At 51.8% G+C, this 17,993-nt stretch overlaps 1 protein-coding gene across 3 annotated transcripts in view; it reads right to left on the reverse strand.

Moving 5' to 3' along the window:
• Nucleotides 1-17,993, reverse strand: part of ACAP3 (ArfGAP with coiled-coil, ankyrin repeat and PH domains 3) — an 80,167-nt gene that overhangs the window by 30,493 nt on the left and 31,681 nt on the right. For all 3 annotated transcript variants that reach the window (XM_051786415.1, XM_051786416.1, XM_051786414.1), the window contains exons 2-5: nucleotides 14,360-14,417; nucleotides 10,542-10,661; nucleotides 9,958-10,011; nucleotides 2,364-2,422 (exon numbers count right to left, since the gene is read on the reverse strand). In XM_051786415.1, the coding sequence (XP_051642375.1) occupies nucleotides 2,364-2,422; nucleotides 9,958-10,011; nucleotides 10,542-10,661; nucleotides 14,360-14,417 (291 nt within the window). The remainder of the gene's footprint in view (nucleotides 1-2,363; nucleotides 2,423-9,957; nucleotides 10,012-10,541; nucleotides 10,662-14,359; nucleotides 14,418-17,993) is intronic.

Genomic DNA, 17,993 nt, shown 5'->3' on the forward strand with positions numbered 1-17,993 from the left:
TCTCAAGCTGATTCTGTCTTGCCTGACTGTGAAATCCAGGTATTTTTTGGCTATTCTTTTCCCCTTGCACAACAGGCACATTTATTAACATTTGCATTCAGAAATACATGACCCTTTCAAGGTTTTAGTTATGCCCAGAGACTTCATAAAGGATCAGGGTCTGCTTTGCAGAGGGGGCTGTAAAGACACAGTGACAGGCAGATTTTTTTTTAGTTTTGTTGATTATTTTTTTTAAATCAGCAGGTACTACTCGGGCAGGACTTGATTTGAGCTGCATGACCCTGAAGATCAGCTCTTAAAAGCAGCCCTGGTTCCTCAGGAGTTGAAGTAGCAATGCTGATTTACAGCAGCTCTACCACAAACACTTCTTTTCTGTCCAGGGGAGCTCAGTTTATCTCATTTATAAACTGTTATAAAGTAGTTACAAGCTGTTAGCAAACAGCAGCACCCACTTATTCTTTACCCTGGGGGGGAGATGAAGAGCCTTGGCTGAGCAGGACAAACACTAAATGCTGAACTCTGCCCTAGGGCAAACTGTTGGGAATTGCAAATCCCTATGTATGGATGAGCCTCTGGCCAGGAGAATCTGCCCTGGCCAGGTACAGGAGGGATAAATGAACACAGAGGGGACTGGATTAGTGTTCAGGTGGTTGTTACTCGTCCACATCACCCTCAGTGCTCAGAGCTGCTGAGTTATAGGGAAAAAGAAAAAAGGGCACTTTTTGCAGTTTGGGGTCATTTGCAGCAAAGGGTTGTGGGGATTTTATATCATTTTATATCAATTTATATCATTTGGGATCCAGCTTTGGAGGGAATGGCTTCTTCCTCTGGGCATGTCCCCATGGAGAGGAGCAGGGATAAGGGATCCTGCTGGAAAGGCTCAGCTCCAACAGCAGCACCACCACAGCCTCGAGATTGAGCTCACAAACCCCTCCTGCTCAGCAAGGTCTGTGGTTTGGGAAGGTGCTAAAAGAGCATTTGGCTGCTGACACCAGGCCAGGGCAAGCTGACCCTCCTGTGTGACCCCATAAATAAACCAGGCAAGGAGCAGCAAGGCTTGGGGACAGGCAGGGCAGGCAGAGGGCAAGCACTGCCTGGATCACCACACAGGGCACAGTTCCCGTTGCTGCTTTGTTCCCAGCATCAGCCAGGAAGCTGCAGATTGCTCCTAAAAATGGTCCCAAGCCTGGAGTTTATGTTCCAACCCAGGGCAGGAGCACTGCAAATGTCAAAGCTGCAGGGCCTGCGAGTGCAGAGGTTGAGCAGCACAAAAGAAGGAGTTGGGAAGATGGTGAAAGGACCACAGAGCCAAACCCAAGGTGGAAATTCCCCTTTCCCAGCACGAGCCTTAAACAGATTAAATCTGAGCTCGTCAGAGAAATGATTATGAAGATAGTGGGGGTAGGGGGAGTGCAGGGCAAGAAGATGGGGCTGAGGAATTGGGGGGGGGTCAGCCAGGGACCCCCTCCCTCCATCAGAGCACCCAGCTGCTGAGGGATTCAGCCCGTTCCCATGGCAACCAGCTCCTGCTTAGTGAAGACCTCAGTTGCCTCTCTGACCTATATTTGCTGCTGTGGGATCCCTGCACCAGGGACCTGCCCTGGGGAAAAGAGGCACTCAGGAAATGTGGGAATGCAGCAGGGACAGCCTGGATCCCAGGGACACACTGTCCCCATCCGATTAACTGGCTGGGCCCGGTCCTGCAGCACCCCAGGGAGTTAACAGCCTTAATGGGACACGTTCTGCTCACCCCAGGGCACTGCAAACCTGCTTCCCATTAGCAAATGGCTCTGAAGGGGTGGTCAAGCTCCAGGCTGAGGGCACAGGGCTGGTCAGCTGCTCCCTGCACACAGAGAAGGGCTCCCACATCTGTCACCTCCCACAGAGATGCTCAGGTTACTCCAGAAGAGCAGGGATGCTCTGATTTCGTGAGGCTTTGTGGGCAGCAAAACCACAACGATTCTGCTGCACCCCAAAGCCAGCTGGCAGCACAGTCCCTTCCTTCTGCACTGGTTCAAACCACTGCATGGAGTCTGAGACAACACAAGATGCAGAGCAGGCAGGGATCTGAGCTCTGGGATGGGTTTGACCTGGAGGATCAGCTCTCAGATGGACTTTGGGATAAAAGTCCAGCTTTAACTCCAGAGCTGGGAACAGGATGGAGAAATCTGGTTGCCAACAGAGCGACCAAGTGACAGTGCACCAAAATCACACAAACCAGACCCTTCCCTCTGCCCTCCAGTGTCATCCTGCTCCAAATTCAGCCGCTGGGCAGAGGTGGTGGTTCTGTTCCCAGCACACACAGGACACGTGCAATGGAAGCTGAAGAAGCTGAAGACTAAACAGACAAGACAAGCACTCACTCTTTCACAAAGTTGTGCAGCTGCTGCCGGACTGACCTCTGAGCCTGGTCAAACAGGATCTGAAAGAGAGGAGGGGGAAGAAATTCAAACGTTTTGCAACACGGAAACTTCGAGGAGACAGAAAGTTCATAACCACTCTTGAGGAGCTTCGGTGGGAGGGACTCAGCATCACTCCAGGGCTTGGGGGTGTCCATTTCTTGCTGCCTGTCACAATAGATAATACCTTTTCCCACAGCTGCAGCATTCCCTTATCCCTGCAGAATTCCACAGGCTGTGCCAGGGGTGGGAATCTCACAGAGACACCTATGCCCCCGACATACTTCCATAAGAAGAGATGGTGCTCTTCCATGGAGCAGTTGCCTTTATATCCCTGTTTTGAACAGTCCCGAGTCTCGAATTCCTCATTTTGCCAGAGGAGGGCACTGGTACCTCAACTCTACATCCAGGGAAGGACAGAACAACCGGGAACATCCCAACAGCCACACGCTGGGGAGAGGTCCAAGTACATGGCAAAAAGAGAGACTCGGTTCTTAAAAACCTTTTAAATTTTACTCTCCTTTACAAGATAAATTATCCCTACACCCTCACTCCCCCTCCTGAGCCAGGCAGGGGAGAAAGTAAGATGGAAAAGCTCACAGAGTGAGACAAGTACAGGGAGATCACCCACCAGCTGCCATCACGGGCCAAAGAGACTTGACTGGGGGAAAGACTGATTAAAATGATTGCCAAATAAAAACAGACAGTGAGATACACGACCAAAACTAAACCCACGACCCCCAGCCTGAGCAGTTCTCTGTCCTCACACAGAAGAGATCTTGGCAGAACGTGCCAGGACTGGCTGAGCATAAACAGCCTCTAAATATGAACAGATGCAAAGCAAGGGGGGAAAGAAAGAAAGAAAAACCCCAAGACCACCCAGCTTTGTGTTTTTTTACCCACGTAAATTATTTACTGCTCTTGGCACCCGCTCCCTCCCTCCAGCAGCACTCCAAGAGGCACTGGCCTGGCCTGCAGCTTTTCCAATGTGGAGCTGCTTCCCTGAGTGATTTTGGGCATTGGGAGTGCTTCCCTCCACTCAGGACACCATCCAGGGATGGCAAAGCAACAAGAAACCATCTGGTTCCCACCTGCACCTCCACCTGGAGAGCTTCCAGCATTGGCTTCTGCCAGGGTGACACGTTTGCTTCGGATCAGGGAAAGGAAGGGACACGATGATGGGACTGCAGACAAGTGCCCTGGGATATTCCAGGGAATAAAAGTCAAATGAGAGGAACAGGGCTTTCCTCAGCTTGAGAAACAGCAAATCCAGGCTACACAAACTCTGCTGTGGCAGGACCAGTGTGACTGAAGCCACAGAAACCCAGGCTATTCTCTCTTATTGATGCCACACTGGGCAGTGCCACACCCACCTTGCCATTCCTGCCTGGAAAAACGAGCTCCAAGCTGGTGCCTGGAAAGGACACACGCTTGGAACAGCCCAGTAAAGCATTTGCAGGAGGACAGAATTTCCCTCCAACGATCCCAGCAGGATGCTCCAGGTCTGTGTGCAATGCTCTCCTCCTGCCACAGCAAGGGCTTGTTCTCCTGCTGCCTGGGAAGGAGAATTCACTGAGGGTTCAGTCCAAGGCTCAAAATCAGAGCTCAGAAAGCTGCTCCTTCCTGAAGCTGTTTGACTGAGAGGGAGCTGAACTCGTGGTGATCACATAAGCAGCACTGCCAAGGCACAGGGACATTGCTGTGGGGATTTTTAATTTAAATATCTCAGTATCAGGGCAGGAAAACTGCACAGAAAAGGAAGTCAGACCATATATATATATATAAAATACATATAAAAAATATATTATATATATTTTTATATATTTATATATATATTATATATATATATTTATATATCCATCTCCTGCTCTGTCAATACTCTGCTCCTGAGCCCCACAGCCCTGTGATGGGATTCATCCAGTGAGAGCCTGGAGCAGGGATTGCCAAGTGGTTTCTGAGGGAATCCCAGGTGATGAACGTGCCTTTCCTGCCAGCAGCATCTCTGCTGACAAGCAGCCTGATATCTGTATTACTTTGATTGCTCCAGCATTAATTTTGGCAGGCAGGATCATCACCAGGGGAACATTGTCAAGTGGGTCCTCCATTCAATTTTCAGCACAGAATAAAGAGAGTTGTAAGAGCTGGAGTTTCAAATGTATTAAAACAAAAAAAAAAAAAAAAGAAAAAAAGAAAGAAAAAAAAAAAGAAAAAAAAAAAGAAAAATCAACCCTTGGCTTTTTCTCCTTTCCCAGACATACTTGGAACAAATCATTTGTTTTAAGATTTTCCAGACCAAACATCACCCCACCCTCTCTGCCTTTGCTTGCACCAAGGCAGGAGAGGTCCAGCCCATGACTCACACACATCTGTGAGGAGGGTCAGTGTGTGGAACAGGGAATGAACATCCCTCTCACCCAGCAGCAGCGAGATCCTACATTTCACTTTCCCACCACGGGTTTCTGAGGCAACAGGAGAAACCCAAACCTGTGCTTTAGGAATTTCAGGCACCCCAGAAACAAAAGCAAGCCCAGCAGCTCAGCGTGTTATTCTTGGAGCTGAAGGCTATAATCAGGAGAGAAGACATCAGAGATCCAAAGGGATGCCATTCCTACAGCTCCCTGTGGAGCTTGCAGGAGGAGGGGAGATCCCAGCAGGCTCCAAAGCAAAGCAGGAGCCTAAAAAAAGTGGGATTGCCTGGCTGTGAACTGCTTCCCTCAGCACTGACTGGAAAAGAGCTCAGAAATAGGACATCCCAGCTGCACTTGGGAACGGTGCCTGAGGAGAGACTGGTGGCAACAAAACCCCATTTGTGGTGGGAATTTTTCAGGGAGCAGCAGAGGCCACAGGAGCTGAGGGATAACAGGGAGGGCAGGGGTCTCACCAGCCCAGGATCACAGGACTCTCAAGCTGGGGGGATGGCACAGGTCTGAAGCTGAGCTGGGAAAAGCTGCTCCATGGGTCACAGGGAGCTCCAGGCAGATCCAGGGTGACCAAGCAGAGCCAGCACCAAGCTGGAAAAATCAGTCCTTGAAGCTTAAATAGGTGTGGGTGAGGTGGGGCGTGGGGGCAGCCCCAGGTAAAGCTGGGCAGGGCCATCACAGCCTGTTGGTGCCCTGAGAGCCCCAGTCTGGGATGAGTTTGGGATCATGAAGGGAATCAGCCCTTCTCCTGCCCCAGCTGAGGAGAGGGAGGGTGTGGAGCTTCCTCTGCAGCTGTGGGACACATGGATGAGGGAGGCTCTCCCCTCCCCACAGTGGCCATGAGTCACACCCCAGCTCTGATCTCCCTCATGGCCAGTCTGGAGACCTCATTCCCCCCAAAACTGTCTGGGATCTGGTTTGTGCTGCATTGCAATGAGAACTGGCTGCCTGGTGGCCTGGGAATGGGAGCCTGACCCTTTTATCTGGAAAACAAGCCCAAACACCACTTCTGTTCTCCATGTTGGGTGTCTGCACAGTCTAACTTCTGACCCAAGGTGAAGTTGAGTCTCTCACAAAAGGTTCAAGAGCTCCGGTTTGTGCTTAGGTTTGTGCTTTTCCTACCCCTTCCCTATTACTGCAGCTGATTCTTTCCCCTAATTAGAAAGCAGACAACCCCAGAAATTCTAGAAACCACCACAAACCGAGTCTTTCTGAACTGCAGAGCTCAGCACTGAGCTGGGCCTGACTGCACACACTGGCCCCAAACTCCAAGGGCAGCAGCTCACTGACGTTTTTTGGACCAGGGTAAAATCCCTGCAGCAGGGGCACAGTGGCAGAACCTGGGAAGGCAGGGGGTGACAGAAGCATCCCCCCTGTCAGATGGCAGCTCTGCCTCCACAAATGCTTCCCCCTTCCCCGGTGCACCTGGACCCTTCCCAAGCGCTGTCGGGAAATGCAGGTGGTCCTCCCAGCCCTGTGGAGAACGGGCAGCTTGGAAGCACTTCCCACTTTCCCTTCCTTCTCCTTCCCCCCTGAACTGCAGCAGGACCCAGGGCCATCTGCCATCTGCCTCCCTCTGACTCATCATCACGGCTTGGGTGGCTTTTCTTCTTGTCAGCAGGAAACGCTTCCCAGCTCGCTCAGCCGAGCTAAACCTTCCCTGCAAGCTGCTCCTGCTCCTGCTGGAGGATCCCTGGGACACAGCCCCAGTGATTTATGGTAGAGGGGAAGGCTCAGGACTTAATGAAGCTCAACACAGCACTGGGGAGGGCAGTGCTCGTGTCACATCTGGGGTGGAAAGTACCTGGTGCTGCTGAAGGGGGACTGAATCCCACCACAGCAGCACTTTCACTGGCATCCTTTCCCCTTTTCTTCTCTTTCTGATCACACAGAGAAAGGAACTGCGAGGGAAAGAGAGCTGGTGTGTAAATGGGACAGGCTGGTGCTGCAGATCCTGGGATTTCCTTCCAAGGCATGTGCAGGGCTGGTGGGAAAACTGCCTTGCCAGGGGTTACTGCAGCCCCACATTCACTGCCTCTGGTCCTTGGGTAAACTGGAGCCTTCCCTTCCCTAGTTCCTGGGAAGTGGATGCTGACAGCTTTGGACAGTGTCAGTGCCAAGGGGCTGGCACAGAGCAGAGCCAGTTCTGTTTGCTTCTTACCAGGTATTTTCCTCCTGCACAAACTGAAATTTTGGGTCTAGAATGCCTGAGACTGGGGATCTTTATCCCTTAAATATCTAATGCCCAGTTGAGGATCAGACACCAGATCCCTGTTGGAAAAGTTGAGTACAGCACAGGAGAGGGAAGGGACAGCCCCCTGGAGCAAAATGCTGCCTCCACAGTACAGCCACCAAAAGAAATACGTGCTCTGCATCCTGCCTGGAATGTGGCTGGAGGTGACAGGGCCTGGAATGTCACTGGGGGTGACAGGGCTGCCAGCAGGACCTTTGGCTTTTCTGCTCCCAGCATCTGCAGTGCAGGGAGGCCTCAAGAGGTCAGCATTGGATCAGCAGGAAACTCTTTTTCCCAGACACTGCTCTGAACAGAACATCCTTGGAAGTCAATTGTCCAAGACCTTCTAAGGCTGTTTTCCCTGGAGCAGCAAGGAAAATCAGCCTCCCAGCTGCAGAGCTGGGATGTTACAGCAGCACATCCTCAGGGGCTCCAGGGCAGTGCCACTCCCCAACCCACTGTCAAATCCCACACAGCCAGCTGGGGAAATCCATTCCTTGACCTCTTACTCATCATCACCATCCACCTCAGTCTGTCTGAGCCTTCCCTGTCTCCCCCTGCAAAGCCATTCCCAGGAAAAACAGGGTCAGGCAGGTTTAACACAACCAGGAGCCCAAACTTCTGAAATCCCTCACGGGGAGAGGCAGCCACTTCCAGAGGACAGCTCAGGAACTCCTGGAGCACAACTTCCAGGACCTTCTCAGCCTGCACTGCAGGCAGGAGTTCACTGGGTTGGTTTGCTTTGCTTTGGAAATGGCTTTAACTGGCCCAAAATCCAGCTGGTGCAGGCACAGAGCAGTGCCCTCTGCAATCCTGGGAGCCAGCACGAGGGAGGGATGACCAGGGCGCTGGTAAAAGTTAAAAATGGAAAGAGGGCACGTGGCTGAGAGGACACAAAAAGGCAGAGGACACTGGCTCCAGCTCTAAATCAGCTCTTGTCATCTTTCCCCTAAGGTTGCTTTGACGTTTACTCCTCCCTGTGCATTAAAAGGTGGGAATTCTCCAGAGCTCAGTGTGTTCATCTTCCACACCCAAAGCAGTTTTAAGCCTGGATTTTACTGAGCCTGAATCAGGACGAGTCCAGGCCCCGTGCTATGGCAATAAAAGTACAGAACAACTGATTTTCTTGAGGGGGGGGGGGATACTTTCCCTTCTTTTTAACTTGTTCCAGTTGTACAGACTGTCCTGGCCACGTTCCTGGAGTAAGCACTGACAACTGTTTCCGAGCTGAGATCCTCAGGCGTGGATGAGCCAAGACACACAGACACACACACACACACAGAGCACTAAAAATAACCCAGCTAATTGAACCCCTGTCGGAAAGGGCTGAGGATGCAGCAGTCATTCCAAAGCCATTTCCTGGACAGGCACTCACTCTGCTGCACATCAAGGGAGGAGGATGCTCTCCTGAGGCTGGGGAGGAGGGAAGGTTGAAGCACAATTCCCTGGGCACGCAGCTGGGGGTAGGGAAATGCTGGTTTGGAGAGCCCCTGAGTCACCAGGGAAGGGTGATCCCACATCTGACAGCTCTGGGAAGGGTCCTTCTGCTGCTGGGCTGGCTGAGGGAAGAGCAGTCCCTGCAAGGAGCAGGGGACCAGGGGAAGCTGCACAGCTGGTGCAGCAGAGCCTGCAGACACAGCTCTGCATCCCGAGCTTTCTGGCTGGGACTGCTCCCTCAGGGCTGGGCTGCACCACTCACCCAGCTGTGGGGCTGCACCACTCACCCAGCTGGGATGTGTGAGACAGAGACTTCAAATTTCAGGTTTGGGCACCTTCCTCTTCTGGGAGGTTTTGGATGTTTGGGATGGAGGAAGGGCAGAATTTAACTCCTCGTGTTGTGATCCCTGGAATCAAGGGGGGAGCTTCTCAGGGCTTCACATGCTCCTTGGCACAAAGGTTTTAACATCAACTTCGAGCAGCATCAGAGAATCAGGGTTTGGCTGTCTCTGCTTTGACACAAGCACAGCTTCCCTCTGATGCTCCCACTGATTTATTCCTTCTCTCCTCACCAACAGCACTGCTGCACAGCTGTTTGCTCCCAAATATTCACAGTCCCGGGAGACCTGAATGTGCAGTACCTTTTCCCTGTCATTGTTTCACTAGGAAGCAGCCCTTCCACCTGCTTCATGAAATAATTAAATGGACTTGCTGCAGCTTCTCCCCCAGCTGCACGTGGTTATCTTGCATCCCAAAAGCAAGAACTGTGCTTAATGTGCTCTGACAGGGGCACCGTGGAGGAAAGTGGGTCAGTCCAGTGCTGACACCCTGAAGCTCCTTCACTTTAAAGCACTTGTGCTTGGAGCTCTTACAGGCTTAGAGACTTCAAATTGCAGGTTTGGCAAGGAGCCACCCATTGGGCACCTTCCTCTTTGGATGTCTGGGATGGAGGAAGGGCAGAATTTAACTCCTTGGGCTCTCTTAGTGGGATTCAGCTGGCTCAGGAGAGCCACATCTGGGCACTGCCCTCCTTTGGGCTCAGTGGAGCAATGATGTGTCCTGTGTGTTAAAATCCTCCCCCCCAGAGCTGCACAGAGCTGGTGCTGCTCCCAGGACAGTGCAATGCTCTCGGACTGACCCATTCACAGCCTCACTGGTGTCCCAATGCCACAAATTTGAGCCCCAGGCTTCAGAGTCTGTTCCAAATCTGCAGTAACAAGGTTAAACATGCAGGCTGTTCACAGCCAGAGCCCAATGTGTCCTCACTACAGAATTCTCTGCCACCCAAAAAGAAGAACAAAGCATCTGGAGTGGAACATTTGTGAGTTCTCCCTCCGAGGAAAGGGTTTCTAACCTCACCCTTCTTTGTGCAGTGTCACATAAACCAAACACAGGAGACCATCAGTCAGTGCCTCGAGGAAGACGGTGCCAGGAGCACCCAAAGGGACAAGAGGAAGCAGCACCTTACCATGTGGTAGTTGATCATTTCCTGCAGGCTGTCTCCGAATTTGTCGAGGCACTCCTGCAAAAAAAACAAGGTGAAGAGAACTGGCAGTGAATTGGAGTAGCTGCTCTGCATTCCCAGGGGTGCAGGGGCTGAGGGGGGGCTCTCATGAAGCCTCTGAAGAGCCACTCTGAGTTTGGCAAGGAGGCATTTCACCATGCTGGAGCCATAGGCTGCCTGTCCTTTGCAGTTCAGTGCTGGAATCAACGTGTCTGTTGTCTCTTGCTGGGCTGGTTCCCCACGTTTCCTGCACCACTGATGCTCACTGACCTAGATTCCAACAACCTTGCCAGCACTGTGCTTCTTAAAAGTCTAGATCTGCCTGCAAACAACGAACCTCACTCTGACCTTTCAGCTCTGCCTGATCAGACAGTCTCCACACCCCTCCAAAAATAAAACCTCACTCTGAATGGCTGCTCAAACAGCAGAGGGGTCTTGGAGGTGTGATCCATTCACAGCAGCAGGAAGCTGGACACTCCCCAGCCCTCCCTGTGTGCCATGCTCCCTCCCAGGGGTGGGATGCTCCCTCCCAGGGGGGGATGACTTACCGAAATCATCTCATCCTTCTTGCACTGCTGCGACAGGTCCCGGACGCCGCTGACAAAGTGCTTGTTGGTGGTGATGTAGACTTTGCCTGCTTCAATCATCCCACTGCAGAGCTTCACCAGCTGCACAGGGACATTCCACCACATGGAATTACAACCAGCTCGGGTTTAAGGACCCAGCCCACAACCCCAGAACCCTCACACTCCTGCACTGACAGCCCCTCACTGCCCGTGGCTCAAACAGGGCTGCAAATCCCCCCTCGTGCTGCCCAAATCCCCCCTGTCACTCAGGGACAGCAATTCCAGGCTCTCTCCTGAGGACAGCCTGCTTTTTCCAGTGGGTTTCTCCTGCTCATTCTATCCTGAGGCATCAGGGGTGCAGTGAAAGGAACCTGATCCCACAGGCTGGTCGGGCAGGATCAAGGACTGACTCCTCAGTGCTCAGTGAATGTGATAAACTGTGGAAAATGCAGGGAGCATGCTGTTCTTTGGGATTGCTGAGCCTCAGAGCCCAGCTGACTGTTCTGGGTACTGGTGTGTACTGGTGGAGACTTGTTTTTCCCCTGGAATGAGGGGAAGCCAAAATCCAGCAGCTGAGCAGCCAGGGAAGATCTGTGTTCCCTCACATGCAGGTGAAACCATCAAGGCTGTGGGCAACTCTGAATTATTCCCACAATTCTGCAGCCCTGGAAAGCTTTGCCCTGGGAAGGATTACAGGTTATAACTCTGGACCAACTGTGACTTGGTCCAGACTTTCTGATGGGCCTTGGAAAGGGCCTTGTCACAGTGACATTACCAGTGAAGTTACCTGGAACTGGCAGCAAAACAGGGTGTCTTCCCACTCTGGAATTTGCTGCAGCACAAGGACACGTCTCCAGACAGCCTTTCTTAACTTTTGATAGTTTAACAGCTGCAGGAAACATTCCCAGACTTCCCAAGCCACAGCAAAGTGCCTTAGCACGCCTGGAACTGGCTCTAAGCTTTAGTTTAGCCAGAATTCCTGGCCATTAGCCTATCTCCTGTCAGCCAAAGCTCCTTGTAAGAGGCTGTGTTAAACAACTTAAGATAAATCCATAAACCAAAGGCCCAAGAGGTTTGCAGCAGTAAGGGCTGGGCCACTGAGCAAAAACCTTGAAATCTTTTTGGTTTGCTCGATTTTTGCTTGTTTTACCTCATCACCCTTCTGGGCTTCTAAACTGAGTGAAAAAGTGATGAGGAGCAACACTTGGAAAGCAAGTTTTCCAGTCTCAAAATCCAGCAGCTTTTCAGGGATAATAATTCTACTAAATGAAAGAATGGCTTTAGGAATCTTTGCCTGTCAACCAGCCTCAGGTACAGGCTGGGAATGAGGAGCTGTCAAGCCTGGTTTGATGCCAAAGCCCCGTGTGCTGTTTTGGGGCTTGGGGCTTGTTCTGCTTATGCAGCCCCAGGGCTCTGGGGTCTGTTCTAGATGTGGAATTGCAGAATTGCCTGGGCAGTTCTGTAAAAATACAGCTGAGTACATCAATGTACAGATATATCTGCAGCCACCTGTGGTGTATCTGTGCACACATCACATTTTCAGCCCTCACTCTCACACCCTCCCCTGCCCCTGCACTTTGGCTGTGAGCAGATTTGCACATCCCATCCAAACCCAGGGAAGGAAAGCAAACAGATGCAGTCCCTGTCCCATCTGGAGCCCAGACGTGCACCGGGGGTTTGGACGGATCCCATGGAAAGGAAATCCTCGGATTCACTGAGCCCAGAGATCCCTGGAGAAGTTAAATACCTCTGAGACCCTGCACCTCTGCCCTGCTCTTGGTAAACTTGGTTAGAAAAAGAAGTAAAACCCTGTGCTTTTAAAGGGACTGGAGGGAAGAGCTGATGCTTTCAAATTTGCAGCCCAACTGGCACCTCCAGGAGGCACCAGGGAATGATGGAGCCTTTTTCTTTTGGAACACAGGGAGGAGTCACAGTCATTTCTCACCAGGTGTTTTCCTCCTGCACAAACTGAAATTTTGGGTCTAGAATGCCTGAGACTGGGGATCCTTATCCCTTAAATATCTAATGCCCAATTGAGGATCAGACACCAGATCCCTGTTGGAAAAACTGAGTACAGCACAGGAGAGGGAAGGGACAGCCCCCATGGAGCAAAATGCTGCCTCCACAGTACAGCCACCAAAAGAAATACGTGCTCAGCATCCTGCCTGGAATGTGGCTGGAGTGGGGCTGCAGTTCCTGTCCCATCTGGAGCCCAGACGTGCACGGGGGGTTTGGACGGATCCCGAGGAAAGGAAATCCAGCCCCTCCTGCAACGTGGCGCTTTCCAGCCTGACCTCTGAGCAAACAGCCCCGGCCAAGGCTGTGTCACCAGGAGCTGAGGGCCAAGGCAGCACAACCTCAGCCCCAAGGGGAGCAGTGGACATGGAGCACGGCAGAAAATTAAGGGAATCTCTCTGTGACAGCCGCCGAGCCCGGATCTCTGGGTGAATCACTTACACTGCCTTTCACTCCCACTTAAGCAGGTGTTAAAAGGCTAATAATTTATAAACTAAGCACTCAGGGGCACAGCAAGAGGCAGAGGAACAGTCAGGCCTTGGCAGTTTGCTGCTCTGTAAGAACCAGCCCTGCCAACTGTTTGGGTACCACTGCCCAAGGTGCCCACCAAGCCCTGGAAAGGCTGCCCTGGGCAGAGGAGAGGAGCTGGGCCATCCAAGGGTGATTTGTTGGGAGAGGGGGTGATTGAATCTGGTTTAAATTTACCCTCAAAGATCTAGTTAAAAGTCCAGTGGCTCTTGAGATGCAAACTCCAGCAGCCCCTGCCCTGGAGCCAAGCCTGATAAACCCATTGCTGACAGTGACCGAGCTCTTGCACTTCCACCCTCATCCTCCTCCCTCCAGGGCTGTTCCTGGCACACCCAGTCATTTACCTGGCATCAACAGGGCCAGAACCAGAGTAGTTTTCACCTTTTTCTTCAGGGCCTCAGCTTGGAGGGGAACAGACAACCCAAACCCCTGTGCAGCTCTCCCCAGTGACACCAGTCAGCTCATGCACACAACCACTTTAAGCAGCTCGATCAGTAAATAGGTTTTGTAGGACACAGCTTTGCCTAGGGCTTGTGGCTTCAACAAAGCCCATTTCTCCATCAGATGCAGGAGTTTTATCCCTTGTGAGCTCTGAGGGGGGATCTCACAGATAAAAAGCAAACAGCTCTTCTGGCTCGTCTTCGTCATTGCTCTCTGTTCTCCTTCAGAAGCAACTCGGCTGATGTCTCTGGCAGCAGGAGGAGTGGGGGTGGAAAAGCCACCTCCCACCACAAACTTAGATCCAAACTACCAGCTGGAGGTAAAGAATCCCCAGCACCAGTGCAAAATGGCCAAACTGGTCCCCGAGAGGGGATTTCCAGCGTCAGATTCCAGCTGCAGTCTGAAGGTGGCCCTTGGTGACCTGCAATGTCTCCTCACTGTCCCCACAGCTGGCACAGTGCTGTGAGGGCACCAAACACCTCCTGCCCCACTGATATCACAGGTAAGAAGGTGGAGAGGGGAGCAAACAGCACTGACAGACCTTGCCACAGCAGTGTCAGTCCCCTGGGATCCAGGAGCAGAACAAGAAGCCCCACATTCCCCATCAGGAGCCTTCTGCTCCTCCTCCCATCCCTCTGGCAGTCACAGAGAGGCCCTGCCAGGTACCTGTCAGCAGAGGGAGACCTGGTCCTGGTGACAAGCCCAGTGGATTCAACATTAGTTCCCTGGCAGCTGGAGATGGGCTCAGGTTTTAGAGGAGGCTCAGGGACTCCTCAGCCCCTCCTCAGACACTGCCCTGAGCTGCCCCACCTCACCTTGTCAAGCTTTGCCTCGATCTCCACCACATCTGTCTCCACCTCATCGATGGTTGCCCTGCAATCAAACAGCAAAAAGGGATAATTAGTTAACTGATGGCTTGTGGTGATTGGGAAAGGAAGTAGTAGGTGGGTCAGGATCAGAGGGGCTGAGCTGGGAGTGCTGGAGGGGACAGGGGGAGGGATTGCTGTCCCCACTCTGGAGTTTCCTGCTGCTACACACACTCAGGACTGAATTCCTCAGGAGAAGGAGGATCACACCTCAGGAATGAATTCCACAGGGCTGAGGAAAGAGATGGGGATTATTTTATCTCCTGCCAGTGCCGTGGAGAAATTCAGGTGGGCTGTGGCAGCCACCCCCAGCAAAGTCATTCAGTGTTCTGACTCTGCAGGCAGTGCTGCTAATTGGTAGCAATGCTAATTAACACAGAAACAACCACTGTTCCACCTCACCATCCATTCCCACCAGGCACAAATTCCTTGTCCCAGCACCACCAACCCCCATTTCCAGGCTGTAACTGTGCCTGAAGTGCAGCCACGTGGCAAATTATGCCCTTTGAACCTCAGGAACCACCACTCCAGCAGAGCAGAGACACATCTTGGCCCTTTAGTCACCCAACAAACACCACAAGACTCTTTCACACACGTGGGGCTTTCCTTGGATAGGGAGGAATCTGCTCCACGATTGCTGGGACTGTTCTCTCTCCACGTCACTGGACAGATGTGACAGCAAGAGGCCATTGGAATCCAGCTGCAGAGGTCACCAGGCCTCCCCCACCGAGTGAAATATTAACATGACATCAGGCATTTGCAAGAGGCATTCCCAGACTCAGGCATGTGCTGTGGAATGACTTTTTGGAGGCACTGCAAACCTGGGAGTGTTCCCCGGCAGAGCTGCTCCGCTGGGATGGTTGTTCCTGTAACCACACACCTGGAAATGTGGTCAAACCTCACCCAGGGCATTCAGTCCCAAATCTCACCCTGCAAGGAGCTTCTGAACTTGGTGGGCTTGCAATTTTAAAAGGCTGGTTCCTGAAATGTCACGCTTGGGTTTTAAAAAAATAAAATCCAGCCCTGAACAGGAATGACAGAGGAGAGAATCCATCCTGCTCCCAGCAAAAGGACAGGACACCCCCAGAGCAAAGGGAACAGCAAAACTGTGCCCCTGGGGCTCTTGCTGTCTTCACTGACAGCCCAGGGATATTCTCCAGCAGACTGAAAAAGCACTTCAACACTTATCCCACCCTCTTCCCTCTCCAGAATCCAACCTCCCCCCCCTCAGCCTTCCATCATCCAGCCTGGAAATGAAATCCTGGTGCCTCCCAACGGGAGCAGAGCCTGCCTCGTGCCCGGGGCTCTGGCCACGATCGATCTGCTACCAGCTCTTTGAAAAGCCAGCCAAAAAAAGAAGCCTCTCTCTCTCTCTCTCTCTCTCTCTCTCTCTCTCTCTCTCAAATAATGCTGCTCTCTCCAGCCTTCCTGCCTCCCATATGGCTGCCCCACACAAATGGCAGCCTGGATGTGCCCTGGGGGGGGGCAAAGCTTTGGAGAGAAAAGGAATAATTAAAGAGCTTCTTTCAGGCAATTTTTTATTTATTTTTTTTCCCTGTCTGTCTCTCTCTCTCTCTCTCTCTCAATCTCTCTCTCTCTCTTGCAGCTATTTTTGTTCTCTGGGTTTGGGAGTCGTGTGCCTTCATGCATCTCCCTCTTACTTGCCAGATTCAATTTTTCCACTTGGTTTTCTCCGTGCTTCTGATAGCTGGACACAAAAAACCAGCTTAAAAAAAAAATATATATATATATATTAAAAAAAAAAAAAAAAGAGAGAGAGCTGGGATTTCTGGGGATGCTTTTCTTTTCAGGAAAGCAGGAGCAGCCATTGTTTAATCTGCAGAGGCGAGTCTGGCAGCATATTTCCTGCCAGAAGGTGGAGAGAGTATAATTTACTCCCCATTTTTATCATAACACATGGAAAGGAGTCGATATATTTGGACTTTGTGGAGGAGGAAGACATTTTGGGTCTGGTATCTGCTAAGGGATGAATACAACTGCCTATGGCTGGGAGAGCACGAAATCTGAACTTTATATTTGCTGTGTGGACTCAATGTGAAAGGTTCCAAGTGTTTGATTTCAAGGATGGTGATCTGAGGGACTTACTCGGCTCCAGGACTGGGATGGAGTTCCAGCTTCCTCACGGGGAGCAAAACTGAACTTTTATCCCTCCTTTCCAGATCCATGGGGCTTTTATATCCCAGTGAAGACCCTGGGGAGGTGAACTATGAGGCTGAGATGTTGCTGGGGGTGGTGCAGCCAGACATTCATTTTGGATAAGCTGGAAGTGGAAGACAAAAGGACCCCAGTCCTCCATCCTAACTCCTCCCATGTGTCTTTTCCCACACTCCTGGTCTTGTTGGCCCGAGATTTTTCTTCCTGCATCCTGACCCTTTGCATCCCAGGGCCTGATCAACACCTGATTTCCCATCCTTCAAGGGTACAACATGCCTAAGTTCCATGGAGTCCAAAATGTCCTTATCCTGCTCCCTGATGGCAGTTCCAGAGCCCACTGATCCTGCTTCCCTAGAAAAATAACAGCTTTCAGTGCAACTCCCCGCAGAACACAAGCACCGGGCTAAAGCCTCTGCCAACCCCAAATTCCCAAATTTAAATCCTCCCACTCTTCCACCAGCGTGTCACAGCTACAAGGCAAAGCCCTCTCAGTTACACAACGGGCTGGGAACCTGGAATGACTCCCTGGGGATGAGTAAATGCCAGCTCAGCAGCGCTGAGCTCCCAGCGCTCCATCCCGAGGGAATCCAGCAGGGAGACGAGCAGGGATGGGAAGTGGCCCAGATGATCCCCAGCCAGCCCACACGCCACGTCCACAGCACTTGTGCCTTCTGACACAGGCAGGGGAGCCCAGGCAGGGGAGGCAGCTGCCCTGGGATGCTCAGCACACGCTCTCCCAGCTGCAGGAATCCCGCTGGGAAACCGAGGGATTCTCCCAAGAGGGAACTGAATCCCTTGGCCAGCAAAAAAAAAAAGTAAAATAAAATAAAAAATAATAAATAAATAAAGCCAAGTGCCAGTGGCTGGGCAGCTCAGAGCAGTCGTAGTCATGGCCTGGCTGGGTGCCCTCTGTGTTTCCTGGTGCTCTTCCTGCTCATGCCCTGCCAGCCCTTGGGCCGTTTCCGTCAGGAGGGGAGAGAAAACAATCCCCGGCCTCATCTGCTCGAGTGGAGCCCTTCCAGCTGAAGAGATGAGGCTTGGGTTTCCTCACCCAGAGAAAGCAGCAATTCCCCACAGTCCAGAGGGCTCTGCACTGTGCCTTTTTTCTTTTGTCCTTCAAAGGATCCCACTCAGAAGCGGGATTTTTACGGGACTAAAATCTCACTGGAAGTGTTTTTACACCCCACAGGGGCAGGAATGATGAGCTGTGCTGCTGTCAGAGCATCACATCTGCCTGCACCTCCCTCTGCCTTGTCCTACCCACAGTCCCAGCCAAAGAAACACCAGCAAAAGAAACACTTGCCTCCAAAAAAAGTGATTAATGCGAAGTCCGCCGGAAAACTGTTGTGGAAATCAAGTCATTGGCACCACAAGCTGAGTGGGAGAAATGTGGGAGCCTAAGACTGGA

Source organism: Manacus candei, unplaced genomic scaffold (genome assembly GCF_025592945.1).
Source record: "Manacus candei isolate 608988 ecotype Guabito, Panama unplaced genomic scaffold, ASM2559294v1 h1tg000022l, whole genome shotgun sequence".
Taxonomy (NCBI): Eukaryota; Metazoa; Chordata; class Aves; order Passeriformes; family Pipridae; genus Manacus; species Manacus candei.